At 52.0% G+C, this 22,392-nt stretch overlaps 1 protein-coding gene across 4 annotated transcripts in view; it reads right to left on the bottom strand.

Moving 5' to 3' along the window:
- Positions 1-765: 765 nt before the first annotated feature.
- trappc14 (trafficking protein particle complex subunit 14) overlaps positions 766-22,392 on the bottom strand; it is an 88,989-nt gene continuing 67,362 nt past the window's right edge. For 2 of the 4 annotated variants that reach the window (XM_078200840.1, XM_078200839.1), the window contains 7 exons: positions 22,213-22,333; positions 21,185-21,332; positions 19,739-19,821; positions 13,324-13,496; positions 11,993-12,147; positions 9,387-9,583; positions 3,460-7,207 (listed from right to left, as the gene is read on the bottom strand). In XM_078200840.1, the coding sequence (XP_078056966.1) occupies positions 7,054-7,207; positions 9,387-9,583; positions 11,993-12,147; positions 13,324-13,496; positions 19,739-19,821; positions 21,185-21,332; positions 22,213-22,333 (1,031 nt within the window). In that variant the 3' untranslated portion in view covers positions 3,460-7,053. Of the gene's footprint in view, positions 7,208-9,386; positions 9,584-11,992; positions 12,148-13,323; positions 13,497-19,738; positions 19,822-21,184; positions 21,333-22,212; positions 22,334-22,392 lie in introns of all 4 variants that reach the window. The other 2 variants (XM_078200837.1, XM_078200838.1) reach the window with 2 other exon arrangements.

The raw sequence follows: 22,392 nt of genomic DNA, 5'->3' as shown, positions 1-22,392 counted from the left end.
AGGGCTGAGAAACATATCAGCTAAGGTCAACTGGCGACAGAGGGCATTCAGCCCATCAAGTCTACACCCACTCTCGGAGAGCATCTTACTCAGCTTCTCTCCTCCACCCTATCCTCTAACCCCACACACTCACCTTGGCCAATCCCCCTAACCTGCACATCTTTGGACACTAAGGGGCAATTTAGCACAGCCAATCCACCTAACCAGCACATCTTTGGAGTGTGGGAGGAAACCGGAGTTCCTGGAGGAAACCCACGCAGACACGGGGAGAATGTGCAGACTCCACAGACAGTCAGCCAAGGCCGGAATTGAACCCGGGTCTCTGGCGCTGTGAGGCAGCAGTGCTAACCACTGTGCTGCCCCTAATAGAACATAGAACAGTACAGCACAGAACAGGCCCTTCGGCCCACGATGTTGTGCCGAGCTTTATCTGAAACCAAGATCAAGCTATCCCACTCCCTATCATCCTGGTGTGCTCCATGTGCCTATCCAATAACCGCTTAAATGTTCCTAAAGTGTCTGACTCCACTATCACTGCAGGCAGTCCATTCCACACCCCAACCACTCTCTGCATAAAGAACCTACCTCTGATATCCTTCCTATATCTCCCACCACGAACCCTATAGTTATGCCCCCTTGTAATAGCTCCATCCACCCGAGGAAATAGTCTTTGAACGTTCACTCTATCTATCCCCTTCATCATTTTATAAACCTCTATTAAGTCTCCCCTCAGCCTCCTCCGCTCCAGAGAGAACAGCCCTAGCTCCCTCAACCTTTCCTCATAAGACCTACCCTCCAAACCAGGCAGCATCCTGGTAAATCTCCTCTGCACTCTTTCCAGCGCTTCCACATCCTTCTTATAGTGAGATATCTTTGGTTAAATGTAATTGCAATTGTGGAAGAGAGTTCCAACCCTCTTTGCTTGTAGAGAAATGTTTCCCGATTTAACTCCTGAAATGGCTGGCTCTAGGTTTCCGATGACACCCTCCCTTCCTCGACTCCCCAGTCAGTGAAACCGCTTGCCCTCTCATCAGCCCTGTCAATAACACTTGAAAACTTTGATCAAATCAAATCAATTGACCATCTAAGTTCATGGATACCCCCCAGCTGGGGTCTGGATTCCCCCTGGGGGGACAGAGGGGGGTTTCAGGTCAGTTATGCTGTGCGATTTGGGGGTTTCAGAGGATGGTGAAGAGAGGTTAAACTGGAAAAGCATAGCACCGTCATTGGACAATCGCCGCGTTGATAAACACGGCCTCAGCTCCTGAAGGACAGCATCAAGAAGCTAAAGACGTCCCATTGTCCAACCCTGACCCAGAAACTAAAAACTAGGATCAGGCCATTCGGCCCTTCGAGCCTGCTCCGTTGTTCAATCTGATCGTGGTTGATCCTCTATCACAACGTCATACTCCCGCTCTCTCCCCAATACCCTTTAAGCCTTTAGAGTCTAGAAACCTATTTCCTTCTTAAATATATTCCGTGACTTGGCCTCCACAGCTTTCTGTGGTAGAGCCTTCCACAGGTTCACCACCTTCTGAGTTAAGAGATTTCTCCTCACCTCAGTCCTCCCTCCCCCCGTATCCTGAGACCGTGACCCCTGGTTCTCCAGTCAAAGGAAACAATATCCCTGCATCCAGTCTGTCAAATCCTGTCAGAACTTTACATCTTTCAATGAGATTCCCTCTCATTCTTCCAAATTCCAGTGAATACAGGCCCGGTCGACCCAATCTCTCCTCGTGTGACAATCCTGCCGTCCCAGGAATCAGTCTGGTCAACCTTCGCTGCACTCCCTCTGTGGCAAGTATATCCTTTCTTAGATAAGAAGACCAAAACTGCATGTAGTACTCCAGATGTGCTTTCACTGAGGCCCTGTACAGCTGCAGTAAGAGGTCCTTCCTCCTGTACTCGGGTCCCCTCTCAATGGAAAGTTGGCGCCAGAACGTGGCGATGTTTTGCGAATTGTCCCCAGCAAACCTTCTAATTCTATCTTTTGCTCTCATTCTGCTTTTAAAACTGCACTCTAACTCTTTTAACACTACGTTCTGCAACCTCTCCTTTCCTTCTCCCCTGTGTACTCTATGAATGGCATGCTTGGTCTGTATAGCAAGAAACAATACTTTTCACTGCATCCCAATACATGTGAATAATAAATCAAATCCTTCTCCCCAGTGGACTCTATGAACGGTATGCTTTGTCTGTACGGCGCGCAAGAAACAATACTTTTCACTGTATCCCAGTACATGTGACAATAATAAATCAATGAAGGCCGACATACCATTTGCCTTTCTATCCCCTTGCTGTACCTGCATGCTTGCTTTCAGCGATTGGTGTATCGCAAAGGGGACCACATTCCTCCTTTCAAACTCAGCGCTGCCCTCAGCGATTGGAGTACGGCAATGGATGGAGTGAGGGGGCATACAAAAGCGTAGGGGCAGAGACATAACATTGTCACGGCAGAAGGAGTGGGAGGCGTGCAGAGGCCCCGGAAGGAATTGTAAGTGGAGGTCGAGGATCTTGGAAGTTCCTGCAGGGGGGAAGCACTGAGTCAACAAATGGCACTGAAGCCCACAGTAGCGCCTCTCCCAGTAACTGCATTAAACGTAGATACCGGGGCAGTCAGAAGATATCGGAACTGCACCTGTCTCTGCAAAGACTCTCTCAGTAGGGTCGCCGATCCCCTCCTAACAAGATTCCCACGTCGAGAGAGGAAGTACCAAATAAATCCAGGTTGCCCAGTGCAGCCTTGAGATGTACAAGTTGAGACCCCCACGCTGGGTGCAAAAAGATGGGTCACAAGTTCTCACACAACTTCCCAGTACACTACTGCCAACAAGATTGGCCAAAATGTCTGCTCTAAATCAAGTAATGTGGAGGCATTTCAAAGAAATTGAGGTAACTTGTGATCAGCTTGATGGTGCGTTTGGAGCCGGAGTGTCAACACGGCAGAAATCACTTGGCTTCTTGCCATTCGCTTTCTACAGCTGGCAAAGCTTTCCCCTCGACGTGTGGGTGGAGAATAATCCTGACTGCTCTCGTAAGCAGTTACCAAACCCATTCCCTGTTTCACTATAAACTTACACAGACACAATAAATCTCACCTCAGTCCCTTAGCCTGTTAGTCAAGCTGTTTAAAACATGCGCCCAGCTGGATAAAGAACGGCGGTTCGAAATCCACAGGGACGGAGCAAGAAGGGGTCCTCCAGGCCTGACAGGAAGGTGCGGTTAGAATGTTGAGCACATTGACGGATGTCTTGAACTCGCTCCCTTCTCCATCTCCCACCACTTTACCCATTTTCATAGTTTTTTTCCTCCAAGTGGGTGAAATGGTGGCACTCACATTGTTTGCATTCTGCTCCCATGTGCAGACGGTGAAATATCAGCTCTGAACTGTCACATTAAGTCTACGGAACAAACATTTTTATTTTTTGTTACTGATCACTTTCTTTCAAAGGTTGACTGCGGCCATCGATCTCCCCGTCAGTGTCCGAATCCCTTACTGGAACATGGGCTGTTGGCGATGCTGACGGAGATATGGCCTTTGTCAAAGGGGCAAACTCCCAAAACGTTGCCCTGTAAATCGAGACATGCAGTCACTCGGTATGGCAACCAGCCCAGGGCTGACGACTTGGGCATTCACAGATAAGAGTAATGGTTGCAGAACTGGCTAATTCTATAAAGTGCATCTTGTTAATGACTCTCAATCACATTTTCTGCGATGCTTAGGTTGTGCACTTTGGGAAGAAGAATAGGGGCGCAGACTATTTTCTAAATGGGAAAATGCTTAGGAAATCAGAAGCACAAAGGGACTTGGGAGTCCTGGTTCAAGATTCTCTTAAGGTTAACATGCAGGTTCACTTGGCAGTTACGAAGGCAAATGCAATGTTAGCATTCATGTCGAGAGGGCTAGAATACAAGAGCAGGGATGTACTTCTGAGGATTTATAAGGCTCTGGTCAGACCCCATTGGGAATATTGAGAGCAGTTTTGGGCCCCATATCTAAGGAGGGATGTGCTGGCCTTGGAAAGGGTCCAGAGGAAGTTCACAAGAATGATCCCAGGAATGAAGGGTTTGTCATATGAGGACTCTGGGTCTGTACTCGATGGAGTTTAGAAGGATATGGGGGGGGATCTCATTGAAACTTACAGAATACTGCGAGACCTAGATAGAGTTGACGAGGAGAGGATGTTTCCACTAGTGGGAGAGACTAGAACCAGAGGGCACAACCTCAGGCTAAAGGGACGATCCTTTAAAACAGAGATGAGGAGGAATTTCTCCAGCCCAGAGGGTGGTGAATCTGTGGAACTCTTTGCCACAGAAGGCTGTGGAGGCCGGGTCATTGAGTGTCTTTAAGACAGAGATAGATAAGTTCTTGATCAATAAGGGGATCAGGGGTTATGGGGAGAAGGCAGGAGAATGGGGATGAGAAAAATATCAGCCATGATTGAATGACGGAGCAGACTCGATGGGCCGAATGGCCTAATTCTGCTCCGATATCGTATGGTCTTATGCTTCAGTGAAAAGCCTCATGCTGATCAGGACAAAATACTTAATGCAATCTGTACAGTTACCCCGTTACACACACGAACAAGAGCAGCAGGAGTGAGGTGTCTCCAGTTACCATGCCAGTCTCTTTGTTTCCCCTTGGATCTGGAGATTTGGACAGCGATATTTGTTGCTTGTGGCGGGGCTGGGGGAGGCACCTGACGTAAGGGTTTTAAGGAACGAGACTGGTGTAGCCGAGGCTCGGTGAGCCAATGCGTGTGGCAAGATGCCAATCTCAGTTGGGTCACTGCCCTCCTACAGCTCTGGTGTGGTCATGACTTGGGAGTATTGAGTCCGGTTCTGGTCACCGCACTTTGGGAAGGACGCGAGGATCCTCGGGCGGAGACTTACCACAACTAGAGACGACGGGATTTTTTGCTGCAAGGGTAGGGTGGAGAAGCCGGTGTCGTTCTCCTTGGGAGCGAAGGAGATCGAGGGGAGATCTGAAAGAGGGGTATAAAATGATGACTGGTTTAGTTCAGGGAGACAAAGAAAAGCCATTCCCACTGGGTGATGGCACTGAGGGGACACAGGTTTAAGGTTTTTGGAAGGAGGTGTGAGGAGGGATTCTTTTTAACGCAGCGCGTGGCAACAACCTGGAACCCGCTGCTCATGACGGGGGGAGGGGGGAAAGTGGAGGCGGTGAATGATTTCCAAGGATGGACACTTGGGGAAAGAGACCTGCAGGGATTGTTCCCTGAAATGTCCCTCATTTTCAAGGGCGACTAGAGATGGGCAATAAATGCTGGCCAGCCAGTGATGCCCAAGTCCCATGCATGAATGAAAAACAATATGGGGATAGAGCGGGGAGGGGGGGGGGTGAATGGGACTGACTGTTCTACAGGGAGCCAGCAGGGACTCAACAGTCCGAATAGCCGCCTCCGGTTTTGTAATGACTCTACCAGCAGGGATGGGTTGGTTGCAGAAAGGGAAGGCAAGTTGGCATGGCTCCATGAACCAATCGAATACGATGCCAGGCGTTAACACAGCAGTGGCAAGAGCGTGAGGCAAACTTAGAGGGTTGCAGGGGCAGAAGCATGGTGACAAAGACACCACAAATTAGGATTGAGAATGGAAAGCCCCCCACCCCCCACACACACACACACACGCCCGATGTTGGGGCCACTTGTACGACTGGCACAGAACTGAATCCAACCCAAGATTCAGCAAAACCGCTGGGTGAAGAGCTTTGCGAGGTGGAGAGAGCAGATTATTCTTCCAGGGGGTGCGGGCATCACTGGGCAAGGCCTTGTTGCCCATCCTGAATTGCCCCTTGAAGGGAGTGTCTCGCTCTGCTCATTTCAGAGGGGCAGTTAAGAGTCGACAACATTGACTGTGGGTTCTGGAGTCACACGGAGGCCAGACCGGGGTAAGGACGACAGATTTCCTTCCCTAAAGGGGGTGGGGTTTTATTTAACGACAACTGATGATAGCTGCCATGGTTACAATTACTCGTTTCCAATCGCGGACTGCGTCATTTTGGATTTAAATTCCACCAGCGGCCGTGGTGGGATTTGAACCCGTGTCTCCGGGGGCCTCTGGAGTGCTGCTAATCCAGCGACGTCACCGCTACGCCACTGTTTTTTGCCCCGTCTTCAGATCCCAGATATTAAAGACCAGTCCTATCCGACACCCCCGGTGGGGTGGAGGAGGGGGAAGCCTGGCTTCTTTCCAACAAGAATCCCACCCAGAGCACACTGACAGAATAAGAGCCCCCGCTTCCCATAGGTTCAACAGCCTGGAATCAGTGTTTAACAGTGCGTCTGGTCCCAAAACTGGAGCGCGACCTCAAGGTGGCACATTGGGGAGAGAGAGAGTGGAAGAAATTCGGACTGGCGCGATGCAGGAATGGCGTCGGGGGGGGGGGGGGGGGTGAGTGGGGGTTAAGGTGGCTTCTACCCAAATAGCTGGAAGTCCAGACTCGGACAGGATGGGGAGGGGGAACTGGGGGGTGACGGAATTTAATATTTCGACTCCGAATCGTGCGGCTGATGCGATTGGCGACTGGCCCCTGGAGAGGGAACCATGAGGAAAATTCTACCCCATTAATACTGGATCCGTGGTTCCTCCAATTGGGAACGCAATTCTGGTCCAAGGGCTCCAGAATTGTCCGCGGTACCCCAAATGTGGCCGCACCAGTGTCTTGTACAGTCTTAATATAACGCCCCAACTCCTCCCCACCCTCCCACCGGGTTGCGAAACGACACGCGGTCGCTAACTACTTGAACCAGCTTCATTAAGCACGAGACACAACAACACACACACACATACAGCCTAAAGTTCGATGGAATTCCCCAGCTGCCATGACCGATAGGAATGAGGATGGAAGAGCATTGTTTTCTTTTCCTGGGATGAGTAAGCGGCGGGGTGCTTTGTGCCGTTCCTCTGGACGCAGAGTTGCTCAGGTGTAGCTTGCTTCGAGGCGGATGCGTAGCCAGGCTTCCCCACTTGGTTTCCCCCCCCCCCCCCCACCACCCCACCACCACCACCCCGGCTTTCGCCGCCTCTCTCCTACTTTACCGGTTCCACCACCAGCACTTTGCACTCGCGCTTGGCGATCTTGTCCACGGACAGCGCCGCCTTCTCCGAGGGAAGGTAAAGCGGGCGGCCGATCGGAGACCCGACAGGGGGAGTGATTGCTCGGCGCTCCATCACGCTCCCGGTCCTGTGTGCAGGAAGCAACGGAGAGAGAGGAGAGACAAGGTCACGAAGGGGCAGGAAGGCGGCTGGATCATAGAATCCCTACAGTGCAGAGTGAGGCTATTCGGCCCATCGAGCCTGCACTGACAACAATACCACCCATGCCCTACCCCATATATTTACCCTGCTAACCGCTCTGACACTAACGGGCAGATTAACGGTCTGGTTGGTGCATTGACCGTGCTAAATTCACCCTCCGTGTTACCCGAACAGGCGCTGGAGTGCGGCGACTAGGGAATTTTCACAGTTACTTCATTGCAGTGTTAATGTAAGCCTACTTGTGACTAATAAATAAATTTTAAACTTTAAAGCACGGCCAATCCACCTAACCTGCACATCTTTGGACACTAAGGGGCAATTTAGCACCAGGGACCCAGGTTCAATTCCCGGCTTGGGTCACTGCCTGTGCGGAGTCCGCACGTTCTCGTGTCAGTGTGGGTTTCCTCCGAGTGCTCCGATCTCCTCCCACAGTCCGAAAGATGTGCAGGTTAGGTGGATTGGCCGTGCTAATTTGCCCCTTAGTGTCCAAAGACGTGCAGGTTAGGTGGATTGGCCATGCTGAATTGCCCCTTAGTGTCCAAAGACGTGCAGGTTAGGTGGATTGGCCATGCTAAATTGCCCCTTGGTGTCCAAAGATGTGCGGGTTAGGGGGATTGGCCATGCTAAGTTGCCCCTTAGTGTCCAAAGACGTGCAGGTTAGGTGGATTGGCCATGCTGAATTGCCCCTTAGTGTCCAAAGACGTGCAGGTTAGGTGGATTGGCCATGCTAAATTGCCCCTTGGTGTCCAAAGATGTGCGGGTTAGGGGGATTGGCCATGCTAAATTGCCCTTTAGTGTCCAAGGATGTGCGGGTTAGGGGATTGGCCATGCTAAATTGCCCCTTAGTGTCCAAAGCCGTGCAGGTTAGGTGGATTGGCCATGCTAAATTGCCACTTAGTATCCAAAGATGTGCGGGTTAGGGGGATTGGCCATGCTAAATTGCCCCTTCATGTCCAAAGATGGGTAGGTTAGGTGGATTGGCCATGCTAAATTGCCCCTTAGTGTCCAAAGCCGTGCAGGTTAGGTGGATTGGCCATGCTAAATTGCCCCTTAGTGTCCAAAGCCGTGCAGGTTAGGTGGATTGGCCATGGTGGGGGGGGGATACAGAGCTGTACTTTTTTCAAGGCCTTGAGTTACCGGTCAGAGCACTGAGTACAGGAGTTGGGGCGTTATATTAAGACTGTACAAGACATTGGTGCGGCCACATTTGGGGTACTGCGGACAATTCTGGTCGCCCTGCCATAGGAAGGATGTTACTAAACTGGAAAGGGGGCAAAAAACATTTACAACGATGTTACCGGGACTAGAAGGTTTGAGAGGCTGGAAAGGCTGGGACTATTTTCCCTGGAGCATAGGAGGATAAGGGGTGACCTTATAGGAGGTTTGTAAAATCATGAGGGGCATAGATAAGCAGAATAGCCGAGGTCTTTTCCCCAGGGTAGGGAAACTAGAGGGCAGAGGCTAAAGGGGAAAGGGACCCGAGAGGCAACCTTTCCACACAGAGGGTGGGGCGTGTATGGAATGAGCTGCCAGAGGAGGTGGTAGAGGCGGGTACAATGACAACATTGAAAAGACATTTGGACAGGTACATGGAGAGAGAAAGGTTTAGAGGGATATGGGCCAAACGCAGGCAAATGGGACTAGTTCAGTTTAGGAAGTCTGGCCGACATGGACAAGATGGGCTCAAGGGCCTGTTTCCCTGCTGTACATCTCCATGAGTTGTAATCTGGAAGGCGCTGCCTGAACGGGCGGTGGAAGCAGATTCAAAAGGGAATTGGATATTTGGAGGCCAAGACATTGTGTGATTTCACGAAGAAATGAGATATAGCTCTTGGGGGCAAAAGGGATCAAGGGATGGGGGGGAAAATCAGGATATTGAATTTGATCATCAGTCAATGGTGGAGTAGGCTTGAAGGGCCGAATGGCCCACTCCGGCTTCTAGTTTCTATGTATGTAAATACTTGGAAGGGGAAATATCTGCAGGGCGATGGGGAAGGAAGAGGTCAAGTGGGACAACATGGAGAACTCCATCAAAGAGCTGGCACGGGCAGGATGGGCCGAACGGTCCTCTGATCCTGGTCACTTACCTCCCGCGGGGTGCTTACCTCATCAGGTGACTGTTCCGCGAGGGCTGCTGGTGGGAGAAGGACTGCGAGCGGCCCAGGTTGGCCCCGTGGCGCTCCATGAGGTCTCGCACTGCCGGGCTGCTCGGGCTGTTCTTCCGGGAGACGGGCCGGGCCTCGGGGGGAGGGTTGGTCACGCTGGCCGTAAACTGCAACTTCAGCTTCATGTGCTGACTCAGCTGGGGGTGGGTGAGGCGGAGAGGGAGGGAGAGAAATACAGGGGTAGATTGAGAGAAACAGAGGGGGACAGAGAGTTAATTGTCGATAAATAAATCACCAGCATTGTAATCACACCAAACTAATCTTGTTCAAATCATCTCCGCAGCATTCATTACTGGGGGTAGGCCTCACTAGTCCTGCATTTGGTGCCCATTCCTAATTGCCCCTTGAGAGGGTGGTGGATGAGCCGCCATCTTGAACCCGCTACAGTCCCTGTGGTGTAGGTACACCCACAGCGCTGTTAGGGAGAGAGCTCTAGGATTTTGACCCAGTGACAGTGAAGGAACGGCCGACAGATTTCCAAGTCGGGATGTTGAGTGGCTCAGAGGGGAACCTCCAGGTGGTGGTGGCGTTCCCAGTTATCTGCTGTCCCTCGTCCTTCCAGAGGTAGCGGTTGTGGGTTTGGAAGGTGCTGCCTTAAGGAGCCTTGGTGAGTCGCTGCAGTGCATCTTGTAGATGGTACACATGGTGCGTTGGTGGTGGAGGGAGTGAGTGTTTGTGGATGGGGGGCCAATCAAACGGGGCTGCTTTGTCCTGGATGGTGTCGAGCTTCTCGAGTTAAAAGCAAAATACTGCGGATGCTGGAATCTGAAACAGAAAATGCTGGAAAATCTCAGCAGGTCTGACAGCACCTGTTCTGACGATGGGTCATCCAGACTTGAAACGTTGGCTTTATTCTCTCTCTCCACAGATGCTGTCAGACCTGCTGAGATTTTCCAACATTTTCCGTTTCTGTTGAGCTCCTTGAGTGTTGTTGGAGCCGCACCCATCCAGACAAGTGGGAAGTATTCCATCACACTCCCGACTTGGCGGACAGGCCTTTGGAAGGGAGTTACTCGTAGCAGGATTCTTAGCTTCTGAACTACTCTTGGAGCCATGGTATTTATTTGTCTGGTCCAATTGGACGTTGGCAGTGAGGAGATTTCAGTCATGGCAATGCCATTGAGTGTCAAGGAGCGATGGTTAGATTCTCTCTTGTTGGTGATGGTCATTGCCTGCCCTTGTGTGGCGCGAATGTTACTTGCCACTTGCCAGCCCAAGCCTGGATATTGTCCAGGTCTTGCTGCGTTTGGACATGGACTGCTTCAGTATCTGAGGAGTCGCGAATGTTTATTTTTGTGTCACAAGTAGGCACTGCAATGAAGTGACTGTGAAAATCCCCCAGTCGCCACACTCCGGCGCCTGTTCGGGTAACACTGAGGGAGAATTTAGCACGGCCAATGCACCCTAACCAGCACGTCTTTTGGACAATGGGAGGAAACCAGAGCACCCGGAGGAAACCCACGCAGACACGGGGAGAACGTGCAGACTCCACACAGACAGTGACTCCAAGTGGGGAATCGAACCCGGGTCCCTAGCACTGAGAGGCAGCAGTACTAACCACTGTGCCCCCGTGATGAACACTGTGCAGGAGGGATACAAAAGGGTCCAGAGGGGCAATTTTTTCACACAGAGGGTGGTGAGTGTCTGGAACGAGCTGCCAGTAGTAGAGGCGGGTACAATTTTGTTTTTTAAAAAGCGTTTAGACAGTTACATGGGTACAATGGGTATAGAGGGATATGGGCCAAACGCGGGCAATTGGGACTAGCTTAGTGGACAGCATGGACAAGTTGGGCCTGTTTCCATGCTGTAAACCTCTATGACTCTATCGGCGAACATCCCCACTTCTGACCTTATGATGGAAGGAAGGTCATTGATAAAGCAGCTGAAGATGGTGGGGTCCAGGATGCAGCAGCAGCGATGTCCTGGGACTGAGATTATAGACGTCCAACTGCTGCAACCATCTTACTCATAGAATCATAGAATCCTTACGGTGCAGGAGGTGGCCATTCGGCCCATCGAGTCTGCACCAACCACAATCCCACCCAGACTCTATCCCCGTAACCCCACGTATTTACCCTGCTAGTCCCCCTAAACACTAAGGGGAATTTAGCATGGCCAATCCCCCTAACCTACACACCTTTGGACACTAAGGGGCAATTTATCATGGCCAATCCACCTAACCCGCACATCTTTGGGGTGTGGGAGGAAACTGGAGCACCCGGAGGAAACCCACGCAGACACGGGGGGGAGAACGTGCAAACTCCACACAGACAGTCACCCGAGCCGGGAATCGAACCCGGGTCCCTGGCGCTGTGAGGCAGCAGTGCTAACCACTGCGCCAGTCATGTGGGACTCAAACCATCCTGAACCAGTTGGACTAATAGGCCTTCTGAATGGATTTTAAGGAGATCTGCTTGGTTAAACTTACCCTGCTTTGTGGGAGCTGTAATGAGCCTAGGAAAGAGGTAAAGTTGGGAATTAGTTGGGAAACCACCCCCCCACCCCTGGAGAACTCCAGGATGGGAATTGAACCCAAGCGCCGTTACCTCAAAGAGTCCGGTGCGCAGCACCTGGAAGGCCACTTTGTACGTCACCGTGCTCCCCTTCTTGCAGTACCCCAGGTGGCTGAGGGGCGTCAGGCACACTACCGAGTTGAGGGTGGTCTCGGCCGCGCGGAGGTCCTCCTCGGACAGCTTCTTGCCTAAGCAAAGTCAGAAAGGGCGACATCTAAATGCACAGTGTCCAGGGAAACACAAGACGGTTTAAACCACCACCGCAGGCGACGTGAGGTAGGCTCCAGGCGCCACGTTAACAGTGTTATTCCACCACCACTACCCCCCCGCCCCAGGTTCCCCTGCACAGAAACAGGCCATTCAGTCCATGCCACGCAGTTATAATCGACACAAGCCTCCCTTCCTGGGGATAGGGCCTGGTCAGTGTAGGCCCGATGGGCCTCCTCCTGCGCTATAGGGATTCTATGATTCTACCCCATCGGCCTAACCTCCCCTCGAGTGGTCAACTGGCCCACTGATCCTCCAATCAAACTTGAGGAGCAACACCTCATCTTCCGATTAAGGCACAGTCCAGCCCTCTGGACTCAATACTCGAGGTCAACAACTTTAGGCTTTGAATGTTCTCCTCCATCTTGGTTCCCCCCTTCTTTTGTTTTCTGTATTCAGTTTCCCTGGGCTTCTCCGCACACTACCACCCTTCCCCCTCCCCCCCCCCCTCTGCCTCTTGTTGTTCAGTTTTGCGCCCACGGAGCACTGACCCTTCTCCTATTCACACATTCTGCTGTCCTAACTTTGCCGCTATTAACACACCTTCACTCCCTCATGGCACCATCTCTTTGTCTCACTTCCATGACATCTTTGTCAACCTTTCCAACTCGGACCCATCACTGACTTTCTGTTCTGCCCCGCCCCCCCGCCTCTCCAGCTGAATAACTCGTCACGTTTCTACCCCTCTCCTGTTCTGCAGAGTGGACCCTTCTGCAGAAGTCAATGGACTCGGAAAGTTAACTGTGTTTCTCTCTCCACTGATGCAGCCAGAGCTGCTGAGTTTATCCAGCGTTTTCTGTTTTCGTCACCCATCTCATTGCTACTTTTGGGATTTCCCTGCAGCAGAAGACTTGCCCGCAAACCGACACTGTATCGCTGAGCAGAGAGACACACACATTGTCGAAGTTTTTCGTCTCGCACTCATCAGGAAAAGGCCCAAATTTCAAACTCTCACCACAATTTGTACTAGGGGGGGGGGGGATGTGGGGGGGGGGAAGGGTGCTGAGGAGTCGATTCTGATTGGCCCAGGTGATGCCTTGGAGGAAGGCTCCCTGAGCCACCTGCCCGCCCGGGCACCCAGGAGCGCCAGTACTAACCCGCCTGCGAGCTGACGGCACTCTCTGGTGTCCACACCAGCCGCACAGCCAGGAAGTCCTGCAGGTTGTTGAGGAGTGTATACTTCACGGTGAAACGTTTGTAAAGAGAGACGGGCGACTCGCACGATGCCATCATCACAAACTTGGGCCGGTTCAGCTGGATATTGGGCAGCCTGCGTTGGGGGAGAAAGACGTCAATGGCGGAATAAGATGCCACCTGGCGCTCCGCACATTTTTATAAAAAAAACCCAAAACCCTCGCTGACAAAACTGCTGCATTAACCCAGAAATAACAGGAAAGGCATTCTTGTAGTCTGAACAGGATTAAGGGGTAATCTAATTGACATGATTGAATCATAGAATCATAGGCGACGGCACGGTGGCACAATGGTTAGCACTGCTGCCTCACAGTGCCAGGGACCCCGGTTCGATTCCCGACTTGGGTCACTGTGTGTGCAGAGTCTGCACGTTCTCCCCCGTGTCTGTGTGGGTTTCCTCCGGGTGCTCCGGTTTCCTCCCACAGTCAAAGGTGTATAGGTTAGGTGGATTGGCCAGGTTAAATTGCCCCTTAGTGTCCAAAGATGTGCAGGTTAGGTGGATTGACCGTGCTAAATTGTCCCTTAGTGTCCAAAGATGTGCAGGTTAGGTGGATTGACCGTGCTAAATTGCCCCTTAGTATCCAAAGATGTGTAGGTTAGGTGGATTGGCCATGCTAAATTGCCCCTTAGTGTCCAAAGATGTGTAGGTTAGGTGGATTGGCCATGCTAAATTGCCCCTTAGTGGCCAAAGATGTGTAGGTTAGGTAGATTGGCCATGCTAAATTGCCCCTAGTGTCCAAAGATATGCAGGTTAGGTGGATTGGCCATGCTAAATTGCCCCTTAGTGTTCAAAGATGTGTAGGTTAGGTGGATTGGCCATGCTAAATTGCCCCTTAGTGTCCAAACATGTGCAGGTTCGGTGGATTGGCCATGCTAAATTGCCCCTTAGTGTCCAAAGATGTGCAGGTTAGGTGGATTGGCCATGCTAAATTGCCCCTTAGTGTCCAAACATGTGCAGGTTAGGTGGATTGGCCATGCTAAATTGCCCCTTAGTGTCCAAAGATGTGCGGGTTAGGTGGATTGGCCATGCTAAATTGCCCCTTAGTGTCCAAAGATGTGCGGGTTAGGTGGATTGGCCATGCTAAATTGCCCCTTAGTGTCCAAAGATGTGCAGGTTAGGTGGATTGGCCATGCTAAATTGTCCCCTAGTGTCCAAACATGTGCAGGTTAGGTGGATTGGCCATGCTAAATTGCCCCTTAGTGTCAGGGGGATTAGCTCGGGTAAATACATGGGGTTATGGGGATAGGGCCTGGTTGGGATTGTGGTCGGTGCAGACTCGATGGGCCGAATGGCCTCCTCCTGCACTGTGGGGTTCTGTGATTCTGAAGTGACTGATTTGTCAGTAGCGATATCAGGTATCTGGCACGGACTCAATGGGTTCCGTCTGCGCTGAAATATTCCTGTGGCTTCTTGTGGTGTCGGAAACCGGTTAATTCTTTCCACCAACCAAAATACCAAGCAGACAACTCATCTGCTCCCACGCCTTGCCCCCTGCTGCTTTGACAGTAGCTTCATTTGTCTCGGCTTCAGCTTCATTTGATGTGAGGCATGGGTGCACATCCAGGAACCACCACATGATGGCGGACATTGACCACATCGTACTGCCGACTGCAGTAGTTATTAATCATAGAATCCTTACAGTGCAGAAGGAGGCCATGCGGCCCATTGAGTCTGCACCGACCACAATCCCACCCAGGCCCGATCCCTGTAACGCCACACATTTACCCTGCTAATCCCCCTGACACTAGGGGCAATTTAGCATGGTCGATGCACCTAACTTGCACACCTTTGGACTGTGGGAGGAATGATGTGGAGATGCCGGTGTTGGACTGGGGTAAACACAGTAAGAAGTCTCACAACACCAGGTTAAAGTCCAACAGGTTTATTTGGTAGCACGAGCCACTAGCTTTCGGAGCGCTACCCCTTCGTCAGGTACATGTCGGAGCAGCGCTCCGAAAGCTAGTGGCGTTTGCTACCAAATAAACCTGTTGGACTATAACCTGGTGTTGTTAGACTTCTTACTGTGGGAGGAAACCCATGCAGACACGGGGAGAACGTGCAGACTGCGCACAGTTAGTGACCCAGAGGCCAGAATTAAACCCGGGTCCCTGGCGCTGTGAGGCAGCAGAGCTAACCACTGTGCCACCGTGCCACTCTGTGCACACGCACACACATAGCAGACCTCACTGTAATCTCGACTGGCGCAGCCAGAGCCTGTGTCTGCAGAGGATGGTGGGAGTTATCCTGTGCTGATTTAACTCCCCAAAGCCTGTTCACCATCTACAAGGGCACAAGTCACGAGTGTGATGGAATACTCTCCACTTGTCTGGATGGGTGCAGCTCCAACAACAATCAGGAAGCTTGACAGAAACAGAAAATGTTGGAAAATCTCAGTAGGTTTGGCAGCATCTGTGGAGAGAGAGAATAGAGCCAACGTTTCGAGTCCGGATGACCCTTCGTCAGAACAGGTGCTGTCAGACCTGCTGAGATTTTCCAGCATTTTCTGTTTCAGATTCCAGCATCCGCAGTATTTTGCTTTCATCTCGAGAAGCTCGGCACCATCCAGGACAAAGCAGCCCCGCTTGATTGGCCCCCCATCCACAAACACTCACTCCCTCCACCACCCACGCACAGTGGCAGCCTGTGTACCATCTACAAGATGCACCGCAGCGACTCACCAAGGCTCCTTAGGGCAGCACCTTCCAAACCCGCCACCTCCACCATCTAGAGGGACGAGGGGCAGCAGATAACTGGGGAACACCACCAGCTGGAGATTCCCCTCCGAGCCACTCGCCATCCCGACTTGGGAAATATATCGGCCGTTCCTTCACTGTGGCTGGGGTCAAAATCCCGGAGTGCCCTTTCTAACAGCGCTGTGGGTGTACCTACACCACATGGGGACTGCAGCGGGTTCAAGAAGGCAGCGGCTCACCCACCACCTTCTCAAGGGGCAATTAGGGATGGGCAATAAATGGTGGGTCTGGCCAGCGATGCCCACAGGCCGTGAATATGCTTAAAAAAAAGAGTCTAACCCACACTTTGAAAGTGGGAGGTGGGGAGGTTAAGAAAGTCAGGCCAGGGGACAAGGGTGACACAGTGGCACAATGGTTAGCACTGCTGCCTCACAGCGCCAGGGACCCAGGTTCAATTCTGGCTTCGGGTCACTGCCCGTGTGGAATTTGCTTCTCCCCCGTGTCTGCGTGGGTTTCCTCCGGGTGCTCCGGGTGCCTCCCACAGTGCGGGTCAGGTTGATTGGCAATGCCAAATTGACTCGACTATCAAGGGAATTAGGAAGGTGAATATGTGGGATTACAGGAATAGGGTGTGGGTGGGATTGTGGTCAGTGCAGATTCGATGGGCCGAATGGCCTTCTTCTGCACTGTGGGGATCCTGTGATTCTAAGTACCAGCAGGCTTATAGATTCTTCAGTTCTATATCCTTAAGTTAACTAAACATGAACATGCGTTTTAATTCTCTGCCCGCTGAAGTGGTGGAGGCGACCTCGTTGAATATGTTTAAATCACGGATAGATGGGTTCCTGATCGGTAAGGGAATTAGGGGTTATAGGGATCAGGCGGGTAAGTGGAACTGATCCACTTCAGATCAGCCATGATCTTATTGAATGGCAGGGCAGGCTCGAGGGGCTAGATGGCCTACTCCTGCTCCTATTTCTTATGTTCTTATGGAAAGAGCGAGGAGGGGAGGGTGGGGGGTATTCCAATGATAGCTTGTGACCATCACGCCACTGGATTGTTATTGCAAGGGGATTGAAGAACAGGAACAAAGGGGTCTTGCTGAGTTTTGGGGGAGACGACACCTGGAATACTGTGCGCAGTGTCACTATCCATATTTAAGGATGGACATGCTTGCGTTGGAGGGAGAGTCATGATGTGGAGATGCCGGCGTTGGACTGGGGTAAACACAGTAAGAAGTTTAACAACACCAGGTTAAAGTCCAAAAGGTTTATTTGGTAGCAAAAGCCACACAAGCTTTCGGAGCTCCAAGCCCCTTCTTCAGGCGAGTGCTTTTGCTACCAAATAAACCTGTTGGACTTTAACCTGGTGTTGTTAAACTTCTTGTTGGAGGGATAGAACAGTGAAGGGTTACTCAATAGGTCACTGGGTTAGGGGTGTTCCGATGATGAATAAATTGAGGATTATATTCTCTGGAGTTTAGAGGGGCGATCTCATTGAAATATAAGATTCTGAATGGGACTTTAAAAAAAAATTCATTCACAGGACATGGGCGTCGCTGGCTAGGTCACCATTCAGTGCCTGTCCCTAACTGTCCCTCGAGAAGCTGGTGGGTGAGCCGCCATCTTGAACCCGCTGCAGTCCCTGCAGTGTAGGTACACCTACAGCGCTGTTAGGGAGTTCCAGGATTTTGACCCAGCCACAAATGAAGGAACGGCTGATATATTTCCAAGTCGGGATGGTGGGTGGCTCGGAGGAGAATCTCCAGACGGTGGTGTTCCCATGCGTCTGCTGCCCTTGTCCTTCTAGATGGTAGAGGTGGTGGGTTTGGAAGGTGCTGCCTAAGGAGCCTTGGTGAGTCGCTGCAGTGCGTCTTGTAGATGGTACACACGGCTGCGTCGATGGTGGAGGGAGTGAGTGTTTGTGGATGGTCAAGTGGGGTTGCTTTACCTTGGATGGTGTCGAGCTTCTCGAGTGTTGTTGGGAGCCGCAGCCATCCAGGCAAGTGGGGAGTATTCCATCACACTCCTGACTTGTGCCCTTGTAGATGGTGGACAGGCTTTGGGGAGTGAGGAGGTGAATTACTCACCGCAGGATTCCCAGCCTCTGACCTGCTCTGGTAGTCAGTGTCCTGGGTGGTAGAGTAGGTTCGACAGGATGAATATTGAGAGATTGATTTTGTTGGTCAGGGAATCTAAAGCACGTGGGGACAGAGTCTCAGCATTAGGGGGGGGCACGGACATTCAGGACCGAGATGAGGAGAAGCTACACTCAATCTTTCAAATTCTCTACAAACCCGAGAGGGCTGTAGATACTCCATCGTTGAGAACAGGTGGCACAGTGGTTGGCATTGCTGCCTCACAGCGCTGGGGTCCTGGGTTCAATTTTGGTCTTGGGGTGACTGCATGGAGTTTGCACATTCTCCTCGTGTCTGCGTGGGTTTCCTCCGGGTGCTCCGGTTTCCTCCCACAGTCCAAAGATGTGCAGGTTAGATGGATTGGCCATGCTAAATTGCTCCTTAGTGTCCAAAGATGTGTAGGTTAGGTGAATTGGCCATGCTAAATTGCTCCTTAGTGTCCAAAGATGTGCAGGTTAGGTGGATTGGCCATGCTAAATTGCTCCTTAGTGTCCAAAGATGTGTAGGTTAGGTGGATTGGCCATGCTAAATTGCTCCTTAGTGTCCAAAGATGTGCAGGTTAGGTGGATTGGCCATGCTAAATTGCTCCTTAGTGTCCAAAGATGTGCAGGTTAGGTGGATTGGCCATGCTAAATTGCTCCTTAGTGTCCAAAGATGTGCAGGTTAGGTGGATTGGCCGTGCTGTATTTTTAAAGTTTATTATTAGTGTTAGAAGCAGGCTTACACTGACACTGCAAGTTACTGTGAAAATCCCCTCGTCGCCACACTCCAGTGCCGGGTAACACTGAGGGAGAATTTAACATGGCCAATGCACCCTAACCAGCACGTCTTTCGGACTGTGGGAGGAAACCAGAGCTCCCGGAGGAAACCCACGCAGACACGGGGAGAACATGCAGACTCCACACAGACCGTGACCCAAGCCGGGAATCGAACCCAGGTCCCTGGCGCTGTGAGGCAGCAGTGCTAACCACTGTACCACCGTGCCATGCCTTAGTGTCCAAAGATGTGCAGGTTAGGTGGATTGGCCATGCTAAATTGCCCCTTAGTGTCGGGGGGGGATTAGCAGGGTAAATATGTGGGGTTACGGGGATAGGGCCTGGGTGGGATTGTTGTCAGTGCAGACTCGATGGGCTGAATATTCTGCACCGTGTGGATTCTATGATTTAAGGTTGGGACAGACAGAATTTGCATTTCTGAGCAGATGAAGGGATATGGGGAATTAAAGCTCAAGATTCCCCCCTGATCTTGTTGGACGTGGAGCAGACTTGAAAGACCACGTGCTCCATTCTTGTTCCTAATTCTTGTTGTCTTAAAAATACCTGAAATACTCACAAAGCTCTACAGCATGGCAACACACGGGGGAAAACGGAGTAAAGAATGGTTGTAAAGTGGGAGAAACTGCACAGAGAGTCACACAGGGCAGAAGAGGCCCTTCGAGTCTGCACCGACAGCAGCTGCCACTAGAGGCGCACCAGTCCAATACCCACCTGTAATGTGTGTAGATCTTGTTGTCAAGAGGCAGGTTAGCAGTGGACCAGCACACGATGGCCGTCAAGGGCACTTCCAGACCCTAATCGTGTTTTAAAAAGGAGGAGAGGAGGGGTGGGAGGAGGGGTGGTGGGAAACGGTGGGGAGAGAGAAGAAAACAAAGCACAAATTATTCAAATCTGGCAGCAGAGAGGCAGGTTGTGTCAGGACCATCTGCGCAGACTGGGCGGAATGATGCAAGCGAGTTCCGACCTGACTATCCCAACTGCAGAGTGGGTGCCAGCGAGAGTCAGGAAGAGGTCATCTCGTCTACCAAAGCTACCACACAGCCCCCGCCAAACCCCGATATCTACAGCATCAATATTAGACAGCAACCCCCCCCTCCCCGCCTCTACAACATCACCCTGAGGGAGGGGGACAGGCGGAAGGGGAGTCAGCTTAACGTCCCCTTTTCGGGTCAGAGATGTGGGATCGGTCTCTAATTTAGGTGGATTGGCCATGCTAAATTGCCCCTTAGTGTCCAAAGATGTGCAGGTTAGGTGGATTGGCCATGCTAAATTGCCCCTTAGTGTCCAAAGATGTGCGGGTTAGGTGGATTGGCCATGCTAAATTGCCCCTTAGTGTCCAAAGATGTGCAGGTTAGGTGGATTGGCCATGCTAAATCGCCCCTTAGTGTCCAAAGATGTGCAGGTTAGGTGGATTGGCCATGCTAAATCGCCCCTTAGTGTCCAAAGATGTGCGGGTTAGGTGGATTGGCCATGCTAAATCGCCCCTTAGTGTCCAAAGATGTGCAGGTTCGGTGGATTGGCCATGCTAAATTGCCCCTTAGTGTCCAAAGATGTGCAGGTTAGGGGGATTAGCAGGGTAAGTACACAGGGTGACGGGGATAGGGCCTGGTTAGGATGCTGTGGCGGAGAGTCAGTGCAGACTCGATAGACTGAATGGCCTCCTTCTGCACGATAGGGACTCGATGACCGATGAAAAGGCCGCCTTCTCGATCTGCCGCAGTGTGTGTGGGGAAGGCACACTCGTGGTGCTATTTTCCGCTGCGGCTTGACACCGACAAGTGGCTGCGTGGGGCAGTTCAGAATCACCCACATGGATACGGCTCCTAAGGAGGCCAGACCAGGTAAGGATGGCAGATTTCCATAGTGAACCAGATGGGTGAGTACAACAATCTGGGAATGTTTTGCGATGAGCAGTGAGTTCGGCATTCTGTTCCCAGTCTGTTCATTCAGTGGATTTAAATCCCGCCCACTCGCTGTGATGGGAACTGAACCCACAATGCCAGAACCTGGGCCTCAGCATTGCTTGTCCAGTGAGATTCCCGTTACACCACTGTGCACCCACCCCCCCTCCCTCCACCTCGACGAACTTACTCACAATCTTTCTCCTTTCTATGGAAGCGGCTACTGGCGTGAAGCTTGGTGCTGTGCGTGCCGTACCTCCTTAGTCTCCTCTTGTGGTCGCTCATGAACCTGGAGCTGGAAGAGGAAAGCCTGCTCTTCCAGGGCGCTGAGCTTTGTCGGAAGACGGCTGGCCCGGCCGTCCATCCTGTAGAACGAAGCCACGGACACATCGCCCGACTGGTGGCTGTGGGAGGAGGAGGCAGGAAAACGGTCAGAAAACCATCACCAACAGACAGACCAATGTCAACAACCTGCCGCTAACTTGGTTACGCATCCCAGGGTGCATTGCAGGGGCGTTTCCCCAACAAAAGATGGCCCCCGGGGGCAGAGAGAGAGAGAGAGCAATTCGGACAGCTGACTGTAAACTTGGTCAATACCCCGATTAGAAGGAATGTCATTGAAGGGGCAGGGGGGAGGGAGGGAAGGAGAGGGAGCGGGAGCGAGACAGCCCGGGGGGTGGGCCAGACGGCCGGGGGGGGGGGGGGGGGGAGAGCGAGGGGGTGGAGAGGGTGAGAGGGCAGGAGTGAGTGAGGGAAGGGTAGGACAGTGGGCAGACAGGAAATACAATCAGATCAGCCATGATGTTATCAAATGGTGGAGCAGGCTTGAGGGGCTGAATGGCCTACTCCTGCTCCTAATTTGTATGTTTGAGAGTCCAATTCTACTGCTTAGCTTTGGACCTCACTCCGGCACGCTGCGAGTGGCAGAGCAGTGGTAGACTGGTCGATATTCCAGCACGGGACACCGGATAACAATCAGGAGATAGATATCCCGCCACGCTCCTCTCTCCTCCCAGCCTCCCCTGCCCGCTTCCTGCTGCCCTTACCAGCCCAGAGTCAAACAGCGCCCCTTCCCGCTCGGGTCCGAGGGTGTGCCAACATGGGGAGGCGGATTCCACAAACCCCACCGCCACCAAGCTCCCCCAAACACCGAGCCGATAGCAGCAGCGGACATGTCGGAGGTGACACCGAAACAACCACCTCTTCTTTCCGCTTTCCTGCCAATCCCTTACAAACCGTCCTCCCCCTCCCCGCACCAAACACAGATGCCGGTAAAGCTCTCACCAAACATTGTCGACCAACAGCACCGAACCGTCAGGCATCATGGGCAAATAGCTAGCGTTAAAGTTTGGCAAAATCCGGACATCCTGGATGGAGATCTCCTCCTGAGAGGAGGAGTTTAACACTGTTGGGGGGGAAAGAGAGAGAGAGAAAGCAGCCACATCAGCATCTGGCTGAGACATC

The sequence above is a fragment of the Mustelus asterias genome, chromosome 31 (assembly GCF_964213995.1).
Source record: "Mustelus asterias chromosome 31, sMusAst1.hap1.1, whole genome shotgun sequence".
Classification (NCBI taxonomy): Eukaryota; Metazoa; Chordata; class Chondrichthyes; order Carcharhiniformes; family Triakidae; genus Mustelus; species Mustelus asterias.
This window is presented reverse-complemented; position numbering and strand designations above follow the sequence as displayed.